We start from the raw sequence: 25,676 nt of genomic DNA, 5'->3' as shown, positions 1-25,676 counted from the left end.
TGAATGATGTATCATTTGATTTCTACATGGCTTGGGCTCTGATAGGGTCTTAGGGGATGAGGCTATAGGTTCTTTGCATGACGTTTACCAGGCTATACGGCGTTTGCTATTAATCCAGATACCCATTTTCACTCTCCTGACACAAAATTCACACTACAAAGCATACACAGTAGCGCTGGCTCTATACTAAGCTCTGTTTGAGTTGAACGCATTGTTGCCTACGATAGCCATGATTTGAGCCTGCGGCCCAAATTACCCTCAAGAAAGCAAGAGAACACTGATCACTTACACAAAATACACAGGCTTCCACGTCTCGTCTTCGACTGGACTGAATCGCCTGCTCCAACCAAGTTCAGTATCCTGCACAAACATTCTCATAGCTCTGATTCTTCGGCTTCGAGACCCCTGCCTCAGACCTACGTGCTATGCGAGTGGCTTCCTCTCAACCTTTCCGGTGGTATCATAATTAGAAATTCAAGCCGAGCCTCCCCCATTGAACGCCGTGCCTTCCCTTCATGCTCCGTGCTTTGGTGGGAGCCATTATAGGCATCCTGCACCCTTCACCATTCACTTTGCAATAACAGGTTACTGGCTATTCTGCTGCCATCCGCCGTAGTTCGGAGGTGCAGTTGGCAAACCGTTGAAGCCGTTGCCCTGCACGAACTGGTTGTTCGCAACAGGCTGTGAGTTGGCGCCAGAGAGTTTCATGTCATCACGACGATCTCGACCGCCATGACCACCACCATTCTTTCGCCGCCATCGATCATCAACGTGAGACGACTTGGGTCCGTGGCTTCCACCCTTGTCGGTCTGCATCCGGCGACTGATAGCCTTGGACGACACGCCAGCACCAATCTCGATGTCGGGTTCTTCGACCACGAGACCAGTCTCGATGGGTTTTCCACCGCTGCCGCCGTATTCAGCTGTCAGCATCCACTTGCGATCTGCTTCCGTAAGCTCGCTGATGGGGATGATGCTGATGCCTGTAGAATAATCACTGCATTGCCGAGGACCGAATCCAACACCCCAACGAGTCTGCCATGATGGTCAGCGCGAAAAGATAGTTGAGGCCTGACTTGAACGTACCCTTAATTGCAAGCCCTCGGGCCCTTGTGGAAACTCGAGCGCCTCTTTGGCAGCTTCGGCATCCTTCCGTGTCAACATTTTAACAAAGGCGTGTCTTTTATCCTTATTGACAATGCAGGTCTGGACCTGACCATACTGGGTGAAGATATTGCGCAACTCTGGCTCAGAACATCTAAACAAGGGTTGATGTTAGCGTTGAAACGGATGAGCTAGGTTCTGTACTGCGGGGTATTGGGCTTACGTGACACCTCCAACAAACAATGTTCGGCTGTAGACGCGAATCTTGCCCTCAGGAAGAGTCCGATCGTACTCTATCCATTTTTCGTACTGACTGTGCTGAGACGGTCCCGAAGGGCTGGCGCGACGACCAGCTGGGCTTCGTTGACGGTACTCGGAGCTGCGACCTGCGTCCTCTTGACGGTGCCCAAAGTTGTCGCGTCCGTTGCGGGCCTTGTCACGAGATTCCCATCGGCGACCTGGCGAGCGGGATCGAGAGCGGTTCGGATACCGGTCCGGGGATTTTTGGCCATCATTGTACCCGTAGCGGTCACGTGAATCCGCATGACCATTGCTAGTGGCAGGAGCCGCGGCGCCCCACGTCGGGGCCGAGGCAGCAGGATAGGGAAGCTGGGCCGCGGATGCGGCCGGGCCCCCTAGATGCGGCATCACGCCGGCTTGCTGCATCGTCTTGATAAGGGCCGGAATCTGGTCGAACGGCACACCTTGCTCGGCGAGTGCTTTGATCAGCATGACCTGTTGCTGCACATCAGGGGTAAGCGCCTGTGGCGCGGTCGGAGGAGGGGGCACGCCTGAATAACCAGTCCCCATGAGACCAGAGAACGCAGGCGGAGCGGCCTGCTGGTTGTGCGCCGGCAGGTGGGCTGGTTGGGGCGGATAAGAATAAGGCATGGGAGGAGCAGGACCCGAAGCCGCGGCTGGTGGTGGCGGCGGCACGGAGTAGGACGGCGGGAGGGCATTTGTCGCATGAGAAGCTGGCTGTCGTTGGCTGATGGTGTTCAGAAGTCCTGCCAGGCCGTTCAGCGCGGCCGGGGCTGCAGTTGGAGGTGGATGGGCTGGCGTGGGAACATGCTGTTGTGAAGCAGGACCGTTTGTTCGTGCAATATTCGCTAGAGCCTCCATAATGGCATTGCTGCTCTGAGGGGCGGCAGGAGGTTTGGCGGCGTTGCTGCTAGGAGCCAGGCCAAGGAATGCAAGAAGACCAGGAGGGGGACTTCCCTCAGGGGTCGTGGACTTGACTGTGTGGTGGTCAGCTTGACGTCCAAAGGGCTGCGACAGCCGTGGCATCGGGCATGACTTCTACGTACCAAACGCAGCGACGGGTGGAGTGGCCAGCTTGGTTCTGAACGAGTCAATCATGGACTGGGGAAAGGTCTGGCCCTTTTCCCAGATGTCCAGAAGCTTCGAAATCTTCTCCTACAATGTGATACAATACGTAAGTGGATGGTCGAACAAGTAGCGAAACCGTGTTTCATCACCAAGACGCGAGGCCGAAACGACAAGAGATAGGTTCATGGCAGATCTAGGGTAAGCAGCTGCTGCTGCTTCCGCGTCGTTCAATGGTAGAGATCTCTGAATGAACCAGTCTCCGACTGTCAAGCTGGCACTACGCCTTACGATCTGCTGATAGGCCTCTGGCCCGCCGAATACACTGGAACAGCTTACCTTGTGATTTTCTGGTGCAGACTGGACAATATCATTCATCAACACGGGCATTAGCTCCGTCACGCGGTGAACGCCAGCAGCAAAGGTTCCGTCAGTAGCGGAGCCATCTACGTCCTGGCCGGAGGATTTCGCTCGTTCCAACCACTTGCGCGTTACCGAGTCTACAACGTATAGCACTCCAAGTTTGTGGTCGCCTGCTGTCTTCTTGAAGTGTGTGTAAATCTTTTGGATCAAGACAGATTCGGACTGAGAGAGATGAAGTCAGCAACAACCCGGACAGATGTGGTTCACAAATGAGCGTGGTTATCATAGAGTCCGTACCTGAACGCTGGCAACGCAGAGCGCTGTTATGGAGGAAATGCGAGACCCAGATACACCAGGAGGCTTAAGGTGAGACATGGCCTGCAGGCCAGCCTCGAGTTCAGCAACAGCAGATGCCATGGCGGATCCTTATTCGCGACGGTTGTTCGTTACGATATACGAGAGTGTAGAGTAGACTCAGGCGCGAACGAGAGCGCTCGCGGCTACAGCGACGTGGGTACGTGCGCTACTGTTTCGCACGAGACGTGGAGTTGGTTGCTACCTAGGTAGCAGTGTTTCGAGGTTTCGCGGAGGCCACAGTCCTAATACGTCCTGGAGGGAGATGGTGTTGTCGAAGAGTAGATAAATCTTGTGCTTTGGTAAAAGGGAGTGACAGCCCGCCGCAGGCAGTGGAAGGTCAGGTTGGGAGCGGGGCCTGACAAGAGGGTGCAGTTGCCGTTTGAGAAGGCAGTTACGAGGAAATAGTGGAAGTTACTCTCTGCTAGGACGCTCTTTCCTCACGTGCTGTCGCGCTGCTTCGCTTCACCAGCTCGCTATCAATCACGTACCCTCTGAAGAGTAGAATGTCCAGCCTTTACTAGTAGTCGGACCAGACGATTGCAATGATGACGAAGATTCAGAGGTTCAAGATGCAAGCTAATCGTCAGACGAAGCCTAGGAGTGTGTGCGGCAAGTCGGGCAGCCTGCAACTTGCGACCCTCTACTGCACACCAAGCGCGAGAACCACCAGTTGGTCGTGTCACGACGAATTGAATACAACGTGTGAATGATAACGATCAGCAGATGGCGTAGATCTGCATGGTCGATGCGAAATAGCTCATCAGGCGCGCTGGTCGGACTGCACGATGAAGCGATGGTCGGGTGTGATGGATCTGGCGATGAAGGTAGAAGATTGATGAGACGGAGCAAGTCAGGCAGGTGACAGTGTTTGGAGTTTAAATCCTGGGGGCGGGACAGACGTGGCTGATCGCGTTAAATTTGCAGTGTCAGCTTTTTCCATTCATCAGCGAGTGGTCCATGCGCCGGGATTCGGTCGGCCTAGTGCGGTTAGCAGATGCATTTGATCACGTGGCCTTACAAAATCATTCCAAAGGCGCCGCCTCGAGTGCTGAGAGAGATCCTTTGATAACGGCGGAAAATGGAATACAGACAGCCCAGGTGTTAATGCCAGGTCATATGAAATACCTCGTCGAGATGTTACTTGCTCAGTCGTTTGGATGACACATTGCGCTTCAAGGCTTGTTTGTGGTAGCAAAAAGAGAGGCAAAAATTGAAGTCTCTTGCGAGATGCGTCAGGAATTGAGCCCAACGGGGGGCTCGAACCCCCAACCTTGAGATTAAGAGTCTCACGCTCTACCGATTGAGCTAGCCGGGCAGGCAGGTTGCTTGTTGTTGCTGGGTCGTTCGCGAGCACGGTTTATGTCAGGAATTTTTTTGTCGGCAAGATGGGGATCTAAGATCTCTCCACCGTGCGGTGCGGTCCATGGTTGTTGCGAAATTTAAACCATAAGAGAAGGAAGCTAGTTGAGGCAGATCGTCGGGCCGCCCGAATGACTTCTGGCCACCCACATGCTCGCAAGCCAGGCTATGTTCCTTTCTGATGTGTAAGAGATGCATTGGATGCAGGCCCTGCCCAGGCTCGGCAGGTCAGACGGAGCAAGGTCGAAACACCTCATTCCCGAAGTTGTACCCGCTGCCAAGCATTCGTGACAGCACACACTGGGCTCTTCATCCTCACGCCCGAGGTCTTGGAGAGGTGCCGATGCATCATGGATGAACGGAAGGCATTCAAAACATCAGCGGAATTCCCGGAACATTGGTCATCGTCTTCCTTCATGTGATCTGAATGAAGATATGAGGTTTTGGGTATGTCCGGATTGGAGTCAGGATCGTGCGAATTACTCCGAATCGTGCCGGTTATTAGCGATACACAGTGTCGGCATCAGATCGCGCGCAAGCCTCGTTGGGTGGTCAGTCCTCACGTCGCTACCGCGCTCGTCCAAATGTCTCGCCAGGGTCCAGCACCGATCGCAAGAGCTAGTCTCTCTTCTGCTGTTTGTGTGGAAGATGTGGCGCATTGGCTGTCACGTCCTTTACACAAATCTTCCATCGCCCGGTACTTCGGGGCGGCACAGGGTCTTGAAAAGAAAGATGGACAGGCACGAGCTGCCAACAGTTTATTGACGACCTCGCTTGCTTGTTATCCTCGGTCCCAACCTCAATGGCAGAATCCTGGCTCGGTCCAATGGGACCGGAAAAGGCGCTCAACGGTCAATGGGTCCTCTGCCGGCCCCGAAGCTCCCATGCGCGCTGGACTACCAACCTTGCCCAGCGGTAGGTAGGCTGCAGGCGATGAGATGACGTCCATTGAGCTGGAGCGTCCATCGGGGGGAAGGGCTGGTTGAGAGAGTGGATTGCCACAGGGCAGATGTGGGCGGCGGCACTGTGATGCAACTCAGGCCGCCCCCTGCGACTCCCGGAACGGCCGTGCTAGGCTTGGTTGACCTGTGTGACCTGCCCAAGCACTAGGGGGGTGAGGCTTGGGGGGGGGGCCTTGGTGGCTGGCTTCCTGAGGTGTGAAGGTGCGCAAGCCGCGCCAGGCCAGCACCCGGACGCCGACCTTGGCTCCGCCGTATTTTTCCCCGAATGCGCATTTTTCTGCCAACCTGTTCTCCTTTCACTTCCTCTCCTTCTCCATCCCCCTCCCGACTATCCATCTCAGCAGTTCCTCATACTCCTGAATATCCTCTTTCACAATGGCCTCCGTGTCGCGCATCGGCTCCTCTGCCCTGCGAGCTTCGCTCCGGGCCAACAACACCAGGCTTTCGGCTTTCCAGGCCGCTCGCTGCTACTCGGCCAAGTCCCAGGTACGACGGTCTCCCTTCGCGGTTGAGAGGCCCACGATGCTTCGCATCTGCGCCCTCAATGCTGCGGCCATTCGGTGCAGTCCTTCATTGGCGACGATTGAACTAACCCGTCTCTCGCTCCCTAGACCCTGAAGGAGCGCTTCGCTGAGCTTCTTCCCGAGAAGATCGAGGAGATCAAGGCCCTTCGCAAGGAGCATGGCTCCAAGGTCGTCGACAAGGTCACCCTTGACCAGGTCTACGGCGGTGCCCGCAGCGTCAAGTGTCTTGTCTGGGAGGGTTCCGTCCTCGACTCCGAGGAGGGTATCCGCTTCCGCGGCAAGACCATCCCCGAGTGCCAGGAGCTTCTCCCCAAGGCACCCGGCGGCAAGGAGCCCCTCCCCGAGGGTCTCTTCTGGCTCCTCCTGACCGGCGAGGTCCCTACCGAGCAGCAGGTCCGCGACCTGTCCGCCGAGTGGGCCGCCCGTGCCGACCTCCCCAAGTTTGTCGAGGAGCTCATCGACCACTGCCCTACCGACCTGCACCCCATGGCGCAGTTCTCCCTCGCCGTCACTGCTCTTGAGCACTCCTCCTCCTTCGCCAAGGCTTACGCCAAGGGCGTCAACAAGAAGGAGTACTGGGGCTACACCTTTGAGGACTCGATGGACCTCATTGCCAAGCTGCCCACCATTGCGGCTCGCATCTACCAGAACGTCTTCAAGGGCGGCAAGGTCGCCGAGGTCCAGAAGGACAAGGATTACTCCTTCAACTTTGCCAACCAGCTTGGCTTCGGCAGCAACGAGGGCTTCATTGAGCTGCTGCGTCTCTACCTGACCATCCACACCGACCACGAGGGTGGCAACGTCAGCGCCCACACGACCCACCTCGTCGGCAGCGCTCTCAGCTCCCCCTACCTCTCCGTGGCCGCCGGCCTCAACGGTCTCGCCGGTCCCCTGCACGGCCTCGCCAACCAGGAGGTCCTCAACTGGCTCACCGACATGAAGAAGTCGGTTGGTGACGACCTCTCGGACAAGTCCATCACCGACTACCTCTGGTCGACCCTCAACGCCGGCCGTGTCGTGCCCGGCTACGGCCACGCCGTCCTCCGCAAGACGGATCCCCGCTACAGCGCCCAGCGCACCTTCGCCCAGGCCCACATGCCCGACGACCCCATGTTCAAGCTCGTCAGCCAGGTCTACAAGATCGCCCCCGGCGTCCTGACCGAGCACGGCAAGACCAAGAACCCCTACCCCAACGTCGACGCCCACTCTGGCGTGCTCCTCCAGCACTACGGTCTGACCGAGGCCAACTTCTACACCGTTCTCTTCGGTGTGTCCCGCGCCATTGGTGTGCTTCCCCAGCTCATCATTGACCGCGCCGTCGGTGCCCCCATTGAGCGCCCCAAGTCTTTCTCCACCGAGAAGTGGATCGAGATTTGCAAGAAGCTGTAAATGGGCAGCGAGCAATGCAGAGAGAGGGAGAGAGAGAGAGAGAGAACCAGGGGTGCGGTGAGGGCGCGGGCGAAGGCGCGCGCCAGACGACGTGAACTGTCGTACAGTTTTCCAATAGCGACATGACACGATAGAAGGAGATCAGGACCGGGAAGCCATCACGAACAACCCAGAAAAGTGTTGCTTCAGTCGGGGTGGATAGAAGACGACGGAACCGAAGCTTCGGAACGATACCAATCCACTTGCGCTTGTACAATACTACATACAACTCTTACTATTACTGCTTGGGTGGAGGGAGAAAAGGGAACGGAGCGGAGAAGGTCGTGTATGCTTTCTCAGATAACCCTAGGCTCAGAATACGGCTCGTTTGGTTCTTACTTCTTCTCTTCTGGTGCCCCGTTTCGTCTCATGACAGTTGATCCTTGGGCAAGGTGAACGTAAAACTGTAAGGCTGTGCGAACAGCGCGAATCCCCCGTGGGTCGGAGTTGGAGCCTCATACAACTGACCAATGGTAGAAAGACAAGGAGAAACAAAAAGAAATGTCCAATGTATCAGTTGTGTCGGTGCATGGCTTGCCTGGATTGCTTGGCTTTGCTTGTACAGCATGGCGGTCCGGTCGTCGGAAGTTCCCCACGGAATTTTGCGTTGAGCTCCCGCACGCGCCAAGGGGGGGCCGCCAGCAAAAAGCAGCGCAGCTGTTGAGAGTCGAGCGGCACAAGGTTGGGGAGCTGTCGAGCTCCTTTTGGGGCTGGCTGGCTCTGGCCTGTTGGAGCGGGCCATGGTATCGACCAACCACGGTCGAGCTGCAACCAGCCGGTACCTGCGAGCCATGTACCGGTCACCGAGTACCACGCACCGGATTACGAGCTCGTCGCCGAGGGGGCAAGCTCTACGACTGCCAGCTTCAGGGCGGAACACGGCTTCGAGACGAATGAAAACACGCGTGAAGACTGATAATCGCTGAACACCCCTCATGCAGGCCCGCCTCCGATTGTCGCGGTGTCATGTTGTCGCACGAGATGTCCCGAATCAATGGAGACGGCCGAGGGACACACAGAAGCATAGCCGATACGGAGGCGGCTTGTACCGTCTGCGCCCACAATAGTGGGAGCTTTTTGGGGAGTGATGAGCGAGCGCCAGAAAATCCCGACGAGTGAGAGGCGACCATTGCTTTCCTCGCTTTGAGACCTTGGGGGGGGGGGCTGAGATGAGTGCCCCCAGCGAGGCCGTGCAGACGCTGAGGCGCTGTAAGGGGCGCTGTCGCTCACTGGTCTCTGCCCAACTGCTGGGCGAGGCGAGGCGGGCGGGCGAGGCAGGATGAGCAAGCCGGCCAGCAAAGCACAGCCTGATGTGGCCTCGAGCTGCTTCCACGTGCTTAGAGGTCGTCCCTGCCCACCTCCCTGAACCAGAGCGCGGTAAACCACCATCTCGCATCGTCTTCATCCTCGGCCTGGCCATCAAACCTCCACCTCCACATTCACGTTCATCGCAGCTCGTTGCATCCCGCTCCACTTTCCAGTCTACTCTCCAGTCCCCTCCCCGGACGTTACCCGAGTCCTCCCTTTCCTTCCACTACTACTCGCTCCCTCCCCGTTTTCACCACACTCCGCGAAGAAGCACACTCTCCCCTTGGTCAGGGCCCCCTATCGTCACCTTCCAACAAGAGCCATGGTCGCCGTCGCCCACGTTCCCGCCCCCATCGGGGAGCCCGCGAAGCTGGAGAAGAAGCCCGTCAAGTTCTCCAACTTGCTCCTCGGTGCCGGTCTCAACATGTTTGAGGTCACCACCCTTGGCCAGCCCCTCGAGGTCGTCAAGACCACCATGGCCGCCAACCGTGGCGACGGCTTCACGACCTCGCTCGGCCGCATCTGGTCTCGCGGCGGTGTTCTCGGCTGTGAGTCTCTCTGTGTCCTACCGAAGTGCTCGCGAAGCATCGGGCGCCGCGCAATGCAATTGCTGACCACCCCGTGCACACAGTCTACCAGGGCCTCATCCCCTGGGCCTGGATCGAAGCCTCCACCAAGGGTGCCGTTCTGCTCTTCGTCGCCTCCGAGGCCGAGTACTACGCGCGCGCCGCTGGCGCCTCCGAGTTCACCGGCGGTATCACTGGTGGTGTCGTCGGTGGTGTTGCTCAGGCCTACGCCACCATGGGCTTCTGCACCTGCATGAAGACGGTCGAGATCACGAAGCACAAGCAGGCCGCCGCCGGCGTCGTGCCCCAGAGTACCTTTGCCACCTTCATGGACATTTACCGCCGCGAGGGCGTCCGTGGCATCAACAAGGGTGTCAACGCTGTCGCCATTCGCCAGATGACCAACTGGGGCTCCCGTTTCGGTCTGTCGCGTCTCGCCGAGCAGGGCATCCGCCGCGCCACCGGCAAGGAGGGCGGCGAGAAGCTGGCCGCTTGGGAGAAGATCCTTGCCAGTGCCTTCGGCGGTGGCCTCAGCGCCTGGAACCAGCCCATCGAGGTCATCCGCGTCGAGATGCAGAGCAAGAAGGAGGACCCCAACCGGCCCAAGAAGATGACCGTCGGCAACACCTTCCGCTACATCTACGACACCAACGGCATCCGCGGTCTCTACCGTGGTGTCGCGCCCCGTATCGGTCTCGGTATCTGGCAGACCATCTGCATGGTTGCCATGGGTGACATGTGAGTATTTGCCATGCTCTCGTGTTCTTGACATGACATGTACTAATCATAATTCGGGCTACACAGGGCCAAGACCTACGTTGAGAAGCTCACCGGTGACGACGTCACTGCGAAGCACTAAGCGCCGTATTTCTCCAGTCGCGGAAATGGAGAGAGGGAACCCGACCACAGCCAGACGGAGGCCCCTCGAAATTTCTCGAATCATACCATCATCTGTCGACGGCGATGCTGTCCTAGCGACGTAGAACTCCTGCTGTAATTTGCGTTTTCTGTTGTAGTTTTCTCTGGTTCTAGACTCGCCCACATGCCGTATGCGGATGGATGGCGAATGCCCATGTGCGCTTCCGGATATTATAGACTTGGTTGGCTGGGCCTCCTCCGTTCTGCCGTGACGTGCCTTTCGTGTGCTGTGGTAATGACATGGAATTGCGTAGCACGACTAGCCAGGGGTCTCAGGGGATGTAATCGTGCGATTCTCCCATATACTTTCTCACGTACATGATGATTGTTGGTATGTCGTTGAGAATCGCGCTGAAACCATAAGGTTGAACTTGTACTCACACCACATAGGTCGGAGGGAACATACAAGCAGCTCCTTGCCAGTCACTGATCGCTCAACTACGGCCGCTAGTCTGTATGCCTTCGTCATGCTGTCGTGCTCTCCGTTGGCGCTAGACGTCGCTCAACAGTAGGGCTTCCGGCGTTGACATCAAGTTGCTAAGTCGACCTGCTGAAGATGATGGAGTGGCGCTGGGTATGCCATAGCCGGCTTGATTGGGCCATCGCTCCCCTGGAAAGCTACTGTTGAAGGACGGTAGAGGTTCCTCATCACCATCAGTTCACCTGGGGGCCATGATTTCAAGAAGTCCCGAACAGTCGTCCGTATTTAGTCTTGCATATCTCGAGCATCAGTGGGGAGAAGTGCAAAGATTGCCTACTTCTTACTCAGTCCAACATGTGTCATCGATACAAGTCCTATGGTTCATTGGAGAGCTAGTTGACCTCTGTGGAAGGACTACGATCGTGATGTTTCCCTGCCACACTATCAGCAACAGACGAAGAACTGTTACAACACTACTCGGAGGATAGGCTGTGATGTATAAGTCAAGATACACGAACCAGACACTGCTCATCAGGTCGAATCTCCGGCTTCGGCTGACGTCGGCGGAGGCTTCAAGGGGGCAATCCATGCTCGGAGCGCAGATGTCTGGTCTGACGTGAGAGTCCCTTCTGAATCTGTTCTCTGCTGACGCCCAGTAGATACATGACAGTTGATACGTTGCTCTACCAGAGGTCTCTCTTTCGTCCATGCTCCTGGGTTTTGCCATGTCGTAGCTGAGGAGGCGTGTCTGGCAGAGGTGAAGTGGGATATCTCGTGTACTCTTGCAGGTTCCTCGGCTGTAAAAGCCTGATACTCTTTACTCTGCTGATTCGGTATGGTTGGAGCGTGTCGAACGAGGTATGTTACTCATTGCCGTTCACCAGACACGGTTGTTTGTGTCGTCAGTGTTTCGGTCCTCTTCTTCGGAAGGCACCCATGGTGTGGACAGCCCAGCGTTCAAATATAAAGAGTCATTGGCTCGTCTTCTCGGGATTGGTCACAGTATTAAGCAAGAGTATAGATCAGCTGTGGTGCTTTTAGCCACATGTGATTTGGAAGAGCGGATTACTCTTGAGAAAGCGAAAGCCTCTAAATTACCCTCACCCTGCTCTACTTATTCTTGGCGGGCAATCTCGGAACATATTGGGTTTTCGAAGTACTCACGAACTTTAGCTAGGAGTTGTAAAAGAAGCACTCGGTAGCGTTGTTGGCTATGGTTGGGCTGTGACATTCACTGCTCGAGCTGGAGAAGCTTCGCGGTGGTGCAGGTTGCACACCCTGACGGGGGCGCACAAGGTAAATTCTACCGAGCATCGGACACAGTTCAGTGTTTTGACTCAGTGGCCATCTGCTTCCGATGTGTTATCGACTATTCAAGATAGAGTGTGTGTGCATTTTTGGTGAGCAGGTTGGCAGCTTCAATGTCTTCTCAGGCCAACACATCTTGGGCACTTTCAAAGAACACTTCGTTTTCACTCGTCACCTTGTTAATCGCGGATGAACTGTGAGTATCAGAGAGAAACCATTGGTGAGACCAAGTCAACCATGGTACCGGTGTCAGGTAAGATGTGAGCAGTATCATGGGGTGAACGATCCTGCTGTAGACATAATGTGGTGTGTCCTGCTAGATGAATCCGTCACAGTCAGCATCCACGTTGCATGACGTTACACGCATGGAACATATCTAAAGGCATACTGAATAATATAATTCACATGCGAAGGAACATGTATTTGCTCTATTCTGATCCCGTGTTGTGTCTTCCATTCAAATTCAGCTAACGATATTTCATGGATATCACGACTTTCGCAATTTAAGGACAACGCGATTCCGCTCTGAACATACAACGTGAACGACACATATCACAATGCAATACTTGATTATGGAAAGCAAGAGTGTAATATTTCCCACGCCAGGTAGGATATACTAATAGATTTGGCTCTGTTGTATTTGCAACGTTCAACACATAAAGGTCGCGGATATTAACATGATGTCAAAATACAACCAGACTGGCCTGCCACCCGCCAATATGTTATTTGCAGCACCGAAACAACTCGACCAAAATAGATCTGCTCTCTGCAGAGAGTTTCTTTACCTTCCGCAGAGCTGTCGATGATCGCAGCTCATGACGTCCCAGCGACTGCAACTCCACCGCCAACACATGAGCTATGATCCGAGTCTGCCTGCCGATCAGACATCTTCACACAGCACATGCACCATCCGTCTCGGACACGTCGTCCGCACCGTCATCGCTGTCGCGGTCCGCGCCGCAGTCAGGGAATCTCCATAAAAACCGAACTCCGACAATGGCCGCTGGAAGTCACTGGCCAAGTTCAGATGGGAAGCGCCGCCCACCCTTTCCTCTGATCATCCAAAGGGGGGCCTATCGAAATAACACATCATCAAAAGTGGTGAACCCCAACTATCGCCGCCAAGCACTCTCTAGATCTACAAACTCCCAATAAACCCTCCACCATTGTAGCCCTGATGAGAAAGAGATGAAAATCGCCCGCAGATCAGATCCACCCAGTTGGCTCTCCCTCGACATGACTTACCTTGGGTATCTGCCATTCCCCCACGTTTCACTATTCCGAACTCGCCGATACGCAGGACAGTCACGAACATTACCAAAGAGATCTATTTCTCCCATCGCCCTTCCCCATCGTAATCACATGCCCATCGATCGGAAGGGGGGAGGGCACAAGAGGGGAGAGAGACAGGGTAGAGCGTCACGCAGCTTATTTTGCCAAGATCAATGTCGCCGAGACACAGGGCGAGGCTTAGACGTGAGACGCCCAGTGCCAACTCCCTCAACACGAACCAGAATGACCCGAGAGCAACCCCTCACCGCAGGTGAAGCAGAAATCTCTTGGCAGAGTCGTCCCTACGAGCCAGACCATCGCGGGATGAGGATCAAAGGGAATTGATGCTCGAGTTGAGTTCGGTGGTCACGCATTACAGTCATCGCGATTGGTATCGCAAATTAGCACCCCCCATCCTCCTCATCGTGATCCTCAGACAGTGTTAGCCAAAGCGATGAATGAGGCACGGAAACATTCCATCCATCGCGGTTTGCACGAGACAGACCCGTCTACTGTGCGCCTTCCCAGCGACGTCAAAATTAACATACACAGCCCGAAACATGACAGCCCGGCACAGCCATGCTGTCCTGCCCATCATTCGGGCTGTCGCATGAATGAGCACACCCCTCAAAAGGACCAGACAAACACGGGCGGGGCCGGCGCTCACATCAGATTGAAACAAACCCAAAAATGATTGCCCACACCGACACAGAAGAATGCCAGGTGGTGTGGACAAAACAAATGCGTTCTGCGTACGGGCACCTTGTCAAGCAGACGCGATCTCACCTTCTGCAACATGTCATGATACAAGCCGTAAAGACGACTTTGCGCCACGCAATGCGGAACAGCCAATCGAGGCTCTATGGTCACGGATGTACAATTGGCAGAATACCAAGCAGGGGCACTGCAGGCATCCTCTAAAAAAGAACAACTCCTTTCACAGCCAAGCACATTGACGTTTGGGGGATTCGCGGTCCAAGAAAGCTTAGTGCGCGTAGGCCAAGGCTTGGAACTCATTCTTGGCGAACCCGAGGGCAGAGCGCACTTGAGGCGACTTGGCGAAACAGACGGGCAATTCAACGACATGCCTCGACTTGGCCCTCATGATGCCACTGAGCTGAAGATCAAAAAAGCCAGCATTCCAGTAGGACGTTCGTGGGGAGCTATACGAGAGCCTAATTGGAGATGTCGAATGTAGGTTGGGGGATGGCGCCATGTGTTTTGCGTCCCCTCTTGTTTGATGATGGTTGTTTCGCAAGCTTTCGATTGCGGGCACAGCGGCGGCGCGCGACGGGTGAGGGCGACGGGTGAACACGGCATCTTGAAGAACGTTTCCCTTCAAAGCTCGGCCCTCCAGCCCCAGGGCTCACGGGCAAGGAACAGACCTCAGTAAGCGACATGGCCGGACGTCGCAGGATGGTAGGATAGAAACAAAGGCCAACCCCTTGTCCGAGTCACGCTGGATCAGCGGTGGCCTCAGCAACCAAGGCTGACAGGACAGACAGACAGACAGACAGACAGGGCCTGCGTCTGCGAGGAGAACCACAGGGCGCGGGCGCCCCGTGCCTCATCACGTCGCCATCACGTCCCACGCTACGAAGCCACCAGCCACCGGGAGGATGTCCGAATCCCACGTCAACGAGGACGAGGACCGAGAGCCCTAGATCGCAGGTTTCGAAGTTGCCGTCCCTCTGTTTCAGGCTTAATTGATCTCTCCAAAAACTTGACAGTCGTGATGGAGGGGCGGGAGGCAGGGGCGAGCAAGGCAAACAAAGAAAGACAAGTTTCGCCGGACACGCCTATCTTTACGTTTCGCGAATGGCAAATCTCGACACCACGCTCGCGGCGGACGGACAGAATTGGCTTCTCATACGGCTGTTGGACCAATTCTCCCTTCGGCCTTGGCGATCGACAGGCACAACCGCGCCTGAGCGATTTCTCGCTTTTCTGGCGGCATTCGAGGCAGAAAAGAGATTGAGGTAATTTCCAGGGACAGCAAAACACAATCCCACTCCCTCTCTCGACCAACTGTCTCGCCAGCAGTGTACCATGTAAACAAACAGTCATAAATCGCCCCGTTTACACAATTCGCACGGAGCTCCATAGGCGATATCTATGTGGATAGTGCCAATATCCGGGGGCGTCAGGGTCAAGGGCCGGGGTGCCTGGAAGGGGGAAGAGGAAGGCAATAATGGCAATGATGAAGATGAATGACGATGCGATGCGATGCAACGCGACCGTCTCGGCTGTGAGCACTCCCACGACCTTGGCAGGGTTCAACAACGACCAGTCTCGATTTGATTCCTGGCTAGTTGGTCTGTCTCACCGTTTGGGCCCGGGGGGGGGGGGGGGGGGGGGAGGGAGTCGGTCAGTCGAATCAGCAGGGTTTGACATGTCTCAACCAGTAGTCTTTGCTCGTTGATAGCCCTGGATAACAGAACGGCCAAGTCGGCGTGCGGAATGCCGATTGCCTGCTCTGATGAGTCGGCCGGCAGCATTTCATCGCCGACAGTTACCAGCAACACGGGATTAGCGAGGGCTTCACAATTGGCGCTTCTGGGAGCCGGAGACAAAGGGAGGCAAATCAACACGTTGAAAGAAAAAAAAAATCGATCAGTCCTCAGTGGCAGAATCGGCCCTGTTGCATTTGGTAAAGACTAGGCGTTAACGCGGGTGCGTCTTGTACCTCTGCTGACATGTCCAAGGCGGCGGACTGACCGTCCTCGACTCGCAAAGCTGGGGAGCGTCAACTAGCCCCGTTGTCATCGGTGGCGTGTCGGAGAACTGCCGGCAAATACAGTTGTGTCAATCGAAGGTCATATCGCGACGATCAGCAACGTTGCGACTTCCTGTGATACAGGCTGAGTACGGGAACATCGCCGCATGGCCCTCGCAGCTTGCCACCGTGCGGCTTCTTGGTCTTGTGTGAATAGGCCCGTTCCCATCAGCATGTGACTAAAGAATGAACTAGAGCCCTTGAAATGTCGATCAAAAAAGCATATCAATTCGACACTATTGATACCGTGAACAGTACGAACGGGGACCCAGCAAGTGCCACTCGGACACAATGCGCGGTGAGGTTATCGCTGTCGTTGTCTTTATTGGAGCACCCACTGCTGTACTCACTCACCGACTCTGCGGCATCGGACACGGGTGACGAAAGAGTCCATCTCGTGGCAAAAGCGCTGACTCGGCCGACATCACGAACGTCGAGAGAGAATATCCCGGGAGGCGACCGGCTACGGTACATGGGCCAAAGCCGGTCTCGTTTCAAGGCGGACAGGCTGGCAGTTGGAGAAAACTTGGTCGCCAGCCAGCGAATGCTGTCGACCCCAGCAGCCGATCGGTGGGGTAAGGGGACGAACAAATCCAGGAACCAGTGCGACTAAGGGCACTCGGTGCTGGGATGACCCATCGATTTGTCGATGTGGGTGACGCGGGAAAGCGGCACACAGTACAAATAAGAGACCGAGTATGCCTGACGACCGTCGCAAGGGGTGATTCCGTTCTGGGCTTGGGGGCCAATCCGCTGGCGAGAATATCAAATCCCTCATAGGCTGGCTACCTTACCATGAAATCCCGTTGATTGCCATTTCGTAAAGACACCGTGCCGTTTGTCAAAGCTCCAAACCCAGGTTCAGCACCGATCGCGATAAGCCATGAAGCGCCGAAGGACGTCACTGAGGCAAATAAACGGAAGATTCTGTCACGCATCGACCAGGCTTGTGCTGATGATGTTTGTCGAGGGGCGAAAAAAAAGTTTCGGGAAGCCAAGCTAACGGGGTCACAAAGAAGAGAAACGCCCTTCGGGAAGCCCCATTCGACGGAAGCAAGACGATCGAGTTGGGCCGGGTTCGGATTTCGGTGAAGTACTTGCACACCTGACACGATGGGATAATCGCTCGTTAAAATCTTTCTAGAAGCCTTGGAAGCCTCCGGGGTGGGGCTTTTGGGCCGAATTGAGCCACCGCTCTTCTGCAAGCGCACGCCAACGCCAGTACGTAGCTCCGTACTATTCTGGTGCTGCACATACTTGTGCCGTCTCTGTGAGGCGTGGTGCAAGGATCCCGGCTGTAGGTGCAGTACTGTGTGTACACGAACAAGACACGGCAGGCCTGAGATACTACGGACGGAGTTGGACGGGATACACGGCACTGAAATTCAACAATCCGACCGACGTCCGGGGGCCATCGCGGCGACAAGTCGGAGATCAGAGTCGGCGAGTTTGCGAGTCTTGTTGTTTGTTTTTGCCCTGGTAAGATGCCGGTAGCGCCAGGTGTCCCGGGGTGATTTGCCTATCGGTGGTTGTTGGATCCGCATCGAAATGAGCAATGGCACCGAATGCCGTAAATAAGGACGGTACGGATGAGTCGGCGTCCTCGAGGTGCTCTCAAGAACCACCTCCGAAGGTGCACATTCCTCTGTACTGTGTTGTGCTGTGTTGTGCTATCCTGTGCCTGTCCTTGTTGTGCTCCGCCGGGTGTTGTGCTCGTGCCCTTGAGAATTTGTACTTTGAACCTGGCTGGGTAAGGTGAAGGCAGCGGAAGGAGCATGCCACGGACTTGCTTCCTTATTTTTGTTTGTTTTATTATTTTTCGTCTCGGTCCAAGCACTGTCTCAGGGCACACAAGGCAAATGCAACGACGACGACGAGGACAACGATGAACAATGCCAGGAACAACAATCATTGAGACCGACTGTTGCTAGCCTTATCGGCGCTTCGGTGGAGGGACTAGAGATGAAGCCCATTCATTTTGCCCCATCGTCGTACCAAGCGCACTCGCGAATTGGGACAGGCCGAGTCCCTCCGACACTGGCCGTATGCCGTGACCCATGGAAAAACCTCACGCTGGCCTGACGTAGTTGACCGCTAGAGCAAGGGACAAGGCCGTAATAGCCGCGACTTCTGGAGACCAATGGAGCTGAACCCCTGGCGTCCCTCATTGCGACGTGCGAACGGGACCGTGGTCGGCACATCGAACCCAATGCAGCGAGCATTTCGTCACGCGCGAAGCGGCTGTGCGGGCTGGACGACGAAGGGTGCAGCCCTTAGCCAATTCCAGCCCATGCTGCCAATATTGTTTACGATTGATGCTATTCGCAGGGTCGGGCAGCCAGCAGAAGACCAAGAGGGCGAGACCGTGATGCGCCATTGGCGGCCACTTGTTGTGCGACAACGAGGCAATTATGTGCTCTTCGTCTGAAGGTACATTCATTATAGCCGCCTCTGGAAGGCTTGGGAGATGGGGCCAAGGCGGGGAGGGAGCTCTGTCACGGTGCTCTGGAGAGAGCTGGAGCAGGCCTGGCCTGGCCGAAAGCACAGCTGAGGATGGCGAACTGAGGCGCCGCACACAGCACAGCATGTCGAGGCGCGTACAGCGCTGCATCGGTCAATCGAGGACCCGTGCATGCGGGCACACAGGCGCCCACGCTTCGGATGGTGAGACTGGCGCCCTAAGAGCTATCTAGCTGCCCGTTGGAAGGGGGTGCAGGTCGCGGGTCGAAGCTTGCAGGTAGGGGTGCACGCCGCCCATGCACAATTCTATTCGAAAGGCTGGGGACCAGGGTAGGAACGGGGCCACTTGTGTGTCGGCTATCGCTTGCAGACTTGATGGCGGCGGCCCGTGAGTAGCAGTACCAGGGATCATGTTGGTCTCGTGGGATGGTTGTGGAGGGCGAATTGGAGAACAAACAGTAATTAGAGAGTCAGACGGGAGCGGACATGACTAAGGCAAGCCTGTCGTCGCAAGGCATCCTTTGTCGAAAAACTGGTCCTGATCGCCAGAAGCTGGAAACTGGCAGTTTCGGCGGAGCCTGACAGGTTTGGTGAGGCTGTCGATTTGCAAATGGTCAAGTAATGGTTGCAAACAGCAAGCCGCCGTCGTCACAGACCCAAGGTCCCATCACCGTGGTCACGAATGTCTTGCCCGCCCTGGATGTCTCTGGCTGAAGCCCTCAATGGGGGTTTCGAAGGCGCGAGGGTTACGATTTGGAAGGGGTAAAATGATGGATTGTACGGATAGATGGATGTTTTCGATGGGTGACAGCCGAGCTTCAAGTGGGTTCTTGGGGGCACGGAGCAATGAGGGATTCGGGGAATTGTGGTTTGGGGAATGCATCGCACCTGCAGGCGCTGGCTACCTGGTCCACTTTCTAGGCAAGTGCTATCCACTGCCTACTGTCCACTGGCCGTTGGGTGCTGCCCACTGCTCGCTGCTCGCAACTTCCCAATCCTGCTCTGCTCAGACGAGAAGAATGGGGGGAAACCGGAGTCAGCGTGGGCCAGGGAGGGGGAGGAAGCATGCGTGCCAGGCACAGTGTCTTGGTGATTTCAAGTGTCTTGCGCCTTCCACTCTAAGATGAACCCGATTTATCCCACGCCTTCCCGATGTGCTGCAGCACTGCCAATTGGCTGACAGAGTCGAAGTCGGGGCAAATCCCACGCGCTAGTCTGGGATGGGCCTGGCTGCATGGGAGATCCCGGGCTGTCGTCCTCGACCGACAGCCAAGTTTTGGGATGTGAGGGCCGGAAAAGCTTATTGCGTTATGGACGAAGGGTGTCCAGTTCATGTAAGCCAGAAACGAAGTCCGAAAAGGGACATGTCTGCTTGGTGCTTGAAGCCTGTCATGTTGGTCGTCCAACGTGCGCACTTGAATGACGACGACTGAGAGTCAAAAATGTCCAGCAAACCACAGAATGGGGTGTGCACGATCGGTCCCTGTGTTCTTGGCCTCTTGCCCCCAAGGCGAGCACAAGCCTTGGCCCCCGCGAAACCCTTGATATGGCTTGCTGCAGGGCTGGCGTCTGTCCAACCTTTTGCCACCGATGATTGTGGAAGGGATTAGATGAGCCATCGTCCAGCTACCCGTGTACATGTAGGGTATTTCCCCAGACGTCAAGATGCAAGGGTTGGTGATGCCTCTACCTCTGTGGATGGACTTTCTACGTATGAGGCATAACTGTCAGTGGTCGGGACCAACAAACACCTCAATGGCCACGTCTCCGAACAAGAGACCTATTGGCGTGCGAGAGAGAAAAAAAAAAGCGAAAAAGTCACAATTGACCATGTCGGAAGTCCCAATTGGCTCGGGACGAGCGACAAAGTAGCCGTTTCGAGAAGCTCCTTCGGTGCAGCTCACGGGAACGATGGACAAAGCGTGGAGACACGAGAACCAAAGCCGAAACGATGGAGCTTGCCTCGAGATGGATGGGTGCTTGCTTGGCTTTGCTGACCGCCAGACCGGAGTTGTCGAGTGCGATGTGCGACGGGAAGGAAAAGGCGAGAACAGGACGGATAGCATGCCTATTGTTCGTCTTCCTTGCCGGTTGCCCTGGGACCCGAGGACGAGAACCAGTTGTGTCTGTCGTCATATACAAAACATAGACTTGAAGCACCCACACATTTCTCGTGCGACATGGAGGTAGGCACGGGGTAAAGAATACAACGAGTAAAATCGCGCACATAATAAAAAAAATCGGGCATCGAAGAGATGGATGGGGGAGAAAAGAGACTTCTGCCTCGCACTGGGCTGCTACCTCTCACCGCGGGAAAACACACTCGTAAACTCTAGCGACAGCACCCGACAAAGGCCTGTCTGGACCATCATCGGCGTCGACGACGGGCTTAGAAGGCTTGGAACGAGCCGCGGCAGCCAGACGAGGAGCACAGTGCGCCGTGTGCCAAGTCAAGTAACGCAGCCGACTCATCCAGGGCCGCTTCGTCTCTTGTTTTTTTTTTCTCTGGGGCGATGGCGAGCGAGCGGCTCCATCCACCAGCGACCACAGCACTCCCCCCATCCCTGTCTGGCCCTGGCCCTGGCCTCCGCTCTTCATCCCAGATCCCGGCTCCCTGCAAAGCTGCTCTGCAGGAGACCCACATCAGGGCACGCTCCACACCACGCCGCAAGCCCCACGCGCGGCGCTCGCGCTGCCTTTCTGCCGGCTCACCCTTTGAGAGGAGTGTGGTCAGGGTGGGCCCTGTCATAGTCATGACCCATGGATGTTTACGTCTGGTCTGAAATGCGCGCGGAAATGATCGTGCAGTGATCCAATGTTTCTCGCCGTTGAACCGTGTCCAGCACTGTGTCGCCCTGTGGAGAGTTGGTGGCATGACCCCCCCACCCTGGCCCTGGACTCCAGGCGTCGTCATTGGCCATCGTGGCCCCCAAGCTCACCTAGGCCGCAGCTGGAGCTTGAACCCTCGCGCTCGCCAGTCCTCGGACCCGTAGGAGCTTCTCGGGAGCTACGTGCGCTACTGTGGTTCTCCCTTGCCCTCATTCGTGGGCTGCTTGCGGGCAATTGTTCTGCCTCGGGGCAGCACCGATGCGATAGCTTCCTGGGCAACGACACAGGCACTGTGGGCGTGAGGAATCTGTGGAACCCACCCGGGTGGCATGCAGGCCAAGGTACCTGACATTCACTCTGGGGTACCTTCCTAGGCCATCCAAGACGGCCCCAAGCCGATCGTGGGAGCTTGTGTGCCTGGTATCCGTTTGTAGCACCTCGTAGAGACGGCTCTAGCCCGGGCTTGCAGAGACAGACCCCCCCCTTTGCCCCAGCTCCAGAGTGGGATTGAGGTCAATTGGAGAATGAGCACAGAGTGAGAGAGGGAAAAAAAGTCGCTTTCGGCTCGGTGGGTTCCCTTACCTGGGACGCTCGTTCACCTCACCTCTGTGCCTTCCACGCCCGGACAGATCGCCGGCGTATTCCTCGACGCTCGTTCTCTTCCGTTGTTGCTAGGTCCCGCTTGGTTCTGGTCTGGTCCTGGTCGGTCTTGCCTGCCTCGTCGCCGTGCCCTCGTCTCTCCCACCCCCGTTCCCACCCCCATCCATCCCCCCCCCCCAATGCCCATCGCTGCTTCCGCCCTTCACTGTTGTCGCTCGTGTCGTGCACCCGCACCCATCCCGTGAGCTGTACCCACTCTCACTTACACCTCACAGTCCCACGCCGCCCGCTTGTTGTCCATCGCCTGCCTCTTGCTTTCGTTTTTAAAGAGCCTTCCTTCCTCCTTCCTTCTCCCCTTCCTTCCCTTTCTCTCTTCACCCACGAAGGCTTCCTTTACGTTTGCTCTTCACATTCGTGCGGTGATAGACCTCTCCCCCACTCTTCGTTCGTCGCCTCGACACTCTCCACTCCCCACCCAGCGCGTGTTGTTGTTCGCAACAAACCTAGCAATCTCCGAATATTCCTAGGCCCTGCTCGCAAGCTCAGCCCTCGAACCTTAAGAACCTGTTCGACCCACCGGACCTACTACAAATACCTAGAGTCCCCCCACAACCCAAGTGCTTGAGCTTTCGAGTCCACTCCCCCTACACTGCCTTCGACCACCTCATTGCTATAGACGCATACAACCGCGAAATCTTTCGCCATGGCCGAGTCGAACTCAGCCGCCGCTCCGGCGCTCAACACTCCCATCGAGTCCCACCGCTTTGAGGAGAAGGACCGTCCTCTCGACACCGGTGTCGACGCTCCCATCAAGCCCAAGGTCGAGGAGGAGGAGGATGAAGATGAGGACATCGACGCCCTGATCGAGGACCTCGAGTCCCAGGACGGCCACATCGAGGAGGACGAGGAAGAGGGTTAGTTCCCGCCGAGCACCCAGCTCACCATTTCCGCGCTAACCCAATTGATCCAGAAACTGCCGTTGGTGGTGCCCGTGTCATTCCTGAGGACCAGCTCGCTACCGACACCCGTCTCGGTCTCACCGAGGCTGAGGTTCTCAACCGTCGCCGCAAGTACGGTTCCAACCAGATGAAGGAGGAGAAGGAGAACCTCATCCTCAAGTTTGTAAGTTCAATTGGCTCTCGCCGTCGTTCAAACGATCTCAGCGATCTAATTCGTATTTCAGTTCATGTTCTTCGTCGGACCTATTCAGTTCGTCATGGAAGCCGCTGCCGTCCTCGCTGCTGGTCTCGAGGATTGGGTTGATTTCGGTGTCATTATCGCTCTTCTCCTGCTTAACGCCGTCGTTGGTTTCTACCAGGAATTCCAGGCCGGCAGCATTGTCGACGAACTCAAGAAGACTCTTGCCCTGAAGGCTGTCGTCCTCCGTGACGGTCAGCTCAAGGAGGTCGAGGCCCACGAGGTTGTCCCTGGTGACATCCTCCAGGTTGAGGATGGTACCATCATTCCCGCCGATGGTCGCATTGTCACGGACGATGCCTTCCTTCAGGTTGATCAGTCTGCCATCACTGGCGAGTCCCTCGCTGTCGACAAGCACAAGGGCGACAACTGCTACGCTTCTTCTGCCGTCAAGCGTGGTGAGGCCTTCATTGTTATCACTGCCACCGGTGACTCTACCTTCGTCGGTCGCGCCGCTGCCCTTGTCAACGCTGCCTCTGCCGGTACCGGTCACTTCACTGAGGTCCTCAACGGCATTGGTACTGTTCTCCTGATCCTCGTCGTTGCCACTCTCCTCATCGTCTGGGTTTCTGGCTTCTACCGCTCCAACGATATTGTCGAGATCCTTCGCTTCACCCTCGCTATTCTCATCGTCGGTGTCCCCGTCGGTCTTCCCGCTGTCGTCACCACCACCATGGCTGTCGGTGCCGCCTACCTCGCCAAGAAGAAGGCCATCGTCCAGAAGCTGTCCGCCATTGAGTCCCTGGCTGGTGTCGAGATTCTCTGCTCTGACAAGACTGGTACCCTGACCAAGAACAAGCTCTCTCTTGCTGAGCCCTACACCGTCGCCGGCGTTGAGCCCGATGACCTTATGCTCACTGCCTGCTTGGCCGCTTCCCGCAAGAAGAAGGGTATTGATGCCATTGACAAGGCCTTCCTCAAGTCCCTCCGCTACTACCCCCGCGCCAAGTCTGTTCTCTCCAAGTACTCCGTCCTTGAGTTCTTCCCCTTCGACCCCGTCTCCAAGAAGGTCACCGCCGTCGTCCAGTCTCCCCAGGGTGAGCGCATCACCTGCGTGAAGGGCGCCCCTCTCTTCGTTCTCAAGACTGTCGAGGAGGACCACCCTCTTGACCCCGAGATCGACATGGCCTACAAGAACAAGGTCGCCGAGTTCGCTACCCGTGGTTTCCGTTCGCTTGGTGTCGCCCGCAAGCGTGGTGAGGGCAACTGGGAGATTCTCGGCATCATGCCCTGCTCTGACCCCCCTCGTCACGACACTGCCCGCACCGTCAACGAGGCCAAGAACCTTGGTCTTTCCGTCAAGATGCTTACTGGTGATGCCGTTGGCATTGCCCGTGAGACTTCCCGCCAGCTCGGTCTCGGTACCAACATCTTCAACGCTGACCGTCTCGGTCTCGGTGGTGGTGGTGACATGCCCGGCTCTGAGGTCTACGATTTCGTTGAGGCTGCCGATGGTTTCGCCGAGGTCTTCCCCCAGCACAAGTACAACGTCGTCGAGATTCTCCAGCAGCGTGGCTACCTCGTTGCCATGACTGGTGACGGTGTCAACGATGCTCCCTCCCTGAAGAAGGCTGATACTGGTATTGGTATGTTTTATGCTCCTCGCTCTTCCAGTCTCGATCCTGTCGCTAACACGTCCCAGCTGTCGAGGGTGCCTCTGACGCTGCCCGCTCTGCCGCCGATATCGTCTTCCTTGCCCCTGGTCTCGGTGCCATCATTGACGCCCTGAAGACTTCTCGCCAGATTTTCCACCGCATGTACTCCTACGTTGTCTACCGTATTGCTCTGTCCATCCACATGGAGCTGTACCTCGGTCTCTGGATTGCCATCCTCAACCGTTCGCTGAACATTGAGCTCGTTGTCTTCATCGCCATTTTCGCTGATATCGCTACCCTGGCCATCGCCTATGACAACGCTCCTTACAGCAAGGCCCCCGTCAAGTGGAACCTGCCCAAGCTTTGGGGAATCTCTGTCATCCTCGGCATTGTCCTCGCCATCGGCACCTGGATTACCGTCACCACCATGTACGCCCACGGCCCCAACGGTGGTATCGTCCAGAACTTCGGTAACCTGGACGAGGTTGTCTTCCTCCAGGTCTCTCTCACTGAGAACTGGCTGATTTTCATCACTCGTGCCAACGGTCCCTTCTGGTCTTCCATCCCCTCGTGGCAGCTGTCCGGTGCTATCTTCATCGTCGACATCCTCGCCACCCTCTTCTGTATCTTTGGTTGGTTCGAGCACGGCCAGACCAGCATTGTCGCCGTTGTCCGTATCTGGATCTTCTCCTTCGGTGTCTTCTGCGTCTGCGCCGGTGTCTACTACATCCTCCAGGACAATGCCGGCTTCGACAACATGATGCACGGCAAGTCCCCCAAGGGCTCCCAGAAGCAGCGCTCGCTTGAGGACTTCGTTGTCTCTCTGCAGCGCGTCTCCACCCAGCACGAGAAGTCGCAGTAAGCGGCCGATCTCGCTGCTACCGCGCAAGTCACCACCCAACAAAGGTGACGCTCGGAACCGGAGAAGTACAGAGGAGATAGTCTCGATGGACATAAACCTTTCTTTTCCTGTGTTTAGATTATGCGATGTCCGTATCACATC

General features: G+C 56.2%; 5 protein-coding genes and 1 non-coding gene across 6 annotated transcripts; 4 read left to right on the top strand and 2 right to left on the bottom strand.

Moving 5' to 3' along the window:
* Positions 1-585: 585 nt before the first annotated feature.
* Positions 586-3,210, bottom strand: D7B24_006387 (uncharacterized protein; the record flags this gene model as incomplete). Its single annotated transcript, XM_028640518.1, has 6 exons — positions 586-1,035; positions 1,087-1,258; positions 1,328-2,342; positions 2,412-2,520; positions 2,770-3,015; positions 3,091-3,210. The coding sequence occupies 6 exons, from the start codon at positions 3,208-3,210 to the stop codon at positions 586-588; spliced, it is 2,112 nt and encodes a 703-aa protein (XP_028495269.1).
* Positions 3,211-4,392: 1,182 nt separating this feature from the next.
* Positions 4,393-4,465, bottom strand: D7B24_006386. Its single transcript has one exon. It is a non-coding gene; the product is annotated as a tRNA-Lys (tRNA).
* Positions 4,466-5,846: 1,381 nt separating this feature from the next.
* On the top strand, positions 5,847-7,384 carry CIT1 (citrate (Si)-synthase; the record flags this gene model as incomplete). Its single annotated transcript, XM_028640517.1, has 2 exons — positions 5,847-5,957; positions 6,083-7,384. 2 exons carry the CDS (start codon positions 5,847-5,849, stop codon positions 7,382-7,384), a joined length of 1,413 nt encoding a protein of 470 aa, XP_028495268.1.
* A 1,669-nt stretch (positions 7,385-9,053) lies between these two features.
* YHM2 (Mitochondrial DNA replication protein yhm2) lies at positions 9,054-10,156 on the top strand (the record flags this gene model as incomplete). Its single annotated transcript, XM_028640516.1, has 3 exons — positions 9,054-9,279; positions 9,363-10,035; positions 10,102-10,156. 3 exons carry the CDS (start codon positions 9,054-9,056, stop codon positions 10,154-10,156), a joined length of 954 nt encoding a protein of 317 aa, XP_028495267.1.
* A 4,458-nt stretch (positions 10,157-14,614) lies between these two features.
* Positions 14,615-14,880, top strand: D7B24_006383 (uncharacterized protein; the record flags this gene model as incomplete). Its single annotated transcript, XM_028640515.1, has 2 exons — positions 14,615-14,635; positions 14,722-14,880. The coding sequence occupies 2 exons, from the start codon at positions 14,615-14,617 to the stop codon at positions 14,878-14,880; spliced, it is 180 nt and encodes a 59-aa protein (XP_028495266.1).
* Positions 14,881-22,584: 7,704 nt separating this feature from the next.
* Positions 22,585-25,535, top strand: PMA1 (plasma membrane H+-ATPase; the record flags this gene model as incomplete). The annotated part of the gene is made up of 4 exons (XM_028640514.1): positions 22,585-22,795; positions 22,852-23,003; positions 23,065-24,664; positions 24,721-25,535. 4 exons carry the CDS (start codon positions 22,585-22,587, stop codon positions 25,533-25,535), a joined length of 2,778 nt encoding a protein of 925 aa, XP_028495265.1.
* Between the last annotated feature and the right edge of the window lie 141 nt (positions 25,536-25,676).

This window comes from Verticillium nonalfalfae (assembly GCF_003724135.2).
Source record: "Verticillium nonalfalfae strain VnAa140/NRRL 66861 chromosome Unknown scaffold_45, whole genome shotgun sequence".
NCBI classification, from domain to species: domain Eukaryota; kingdom Fungi; phylum Ascomycota; class Sordariomycetes; order Glomerellales; family Plectosphaerellaceae; genus Verticillium; species Verticillium nonalfalfae.
This window is presented reverse-complemented; position numbering and strand designations above follow the sequence as displayed.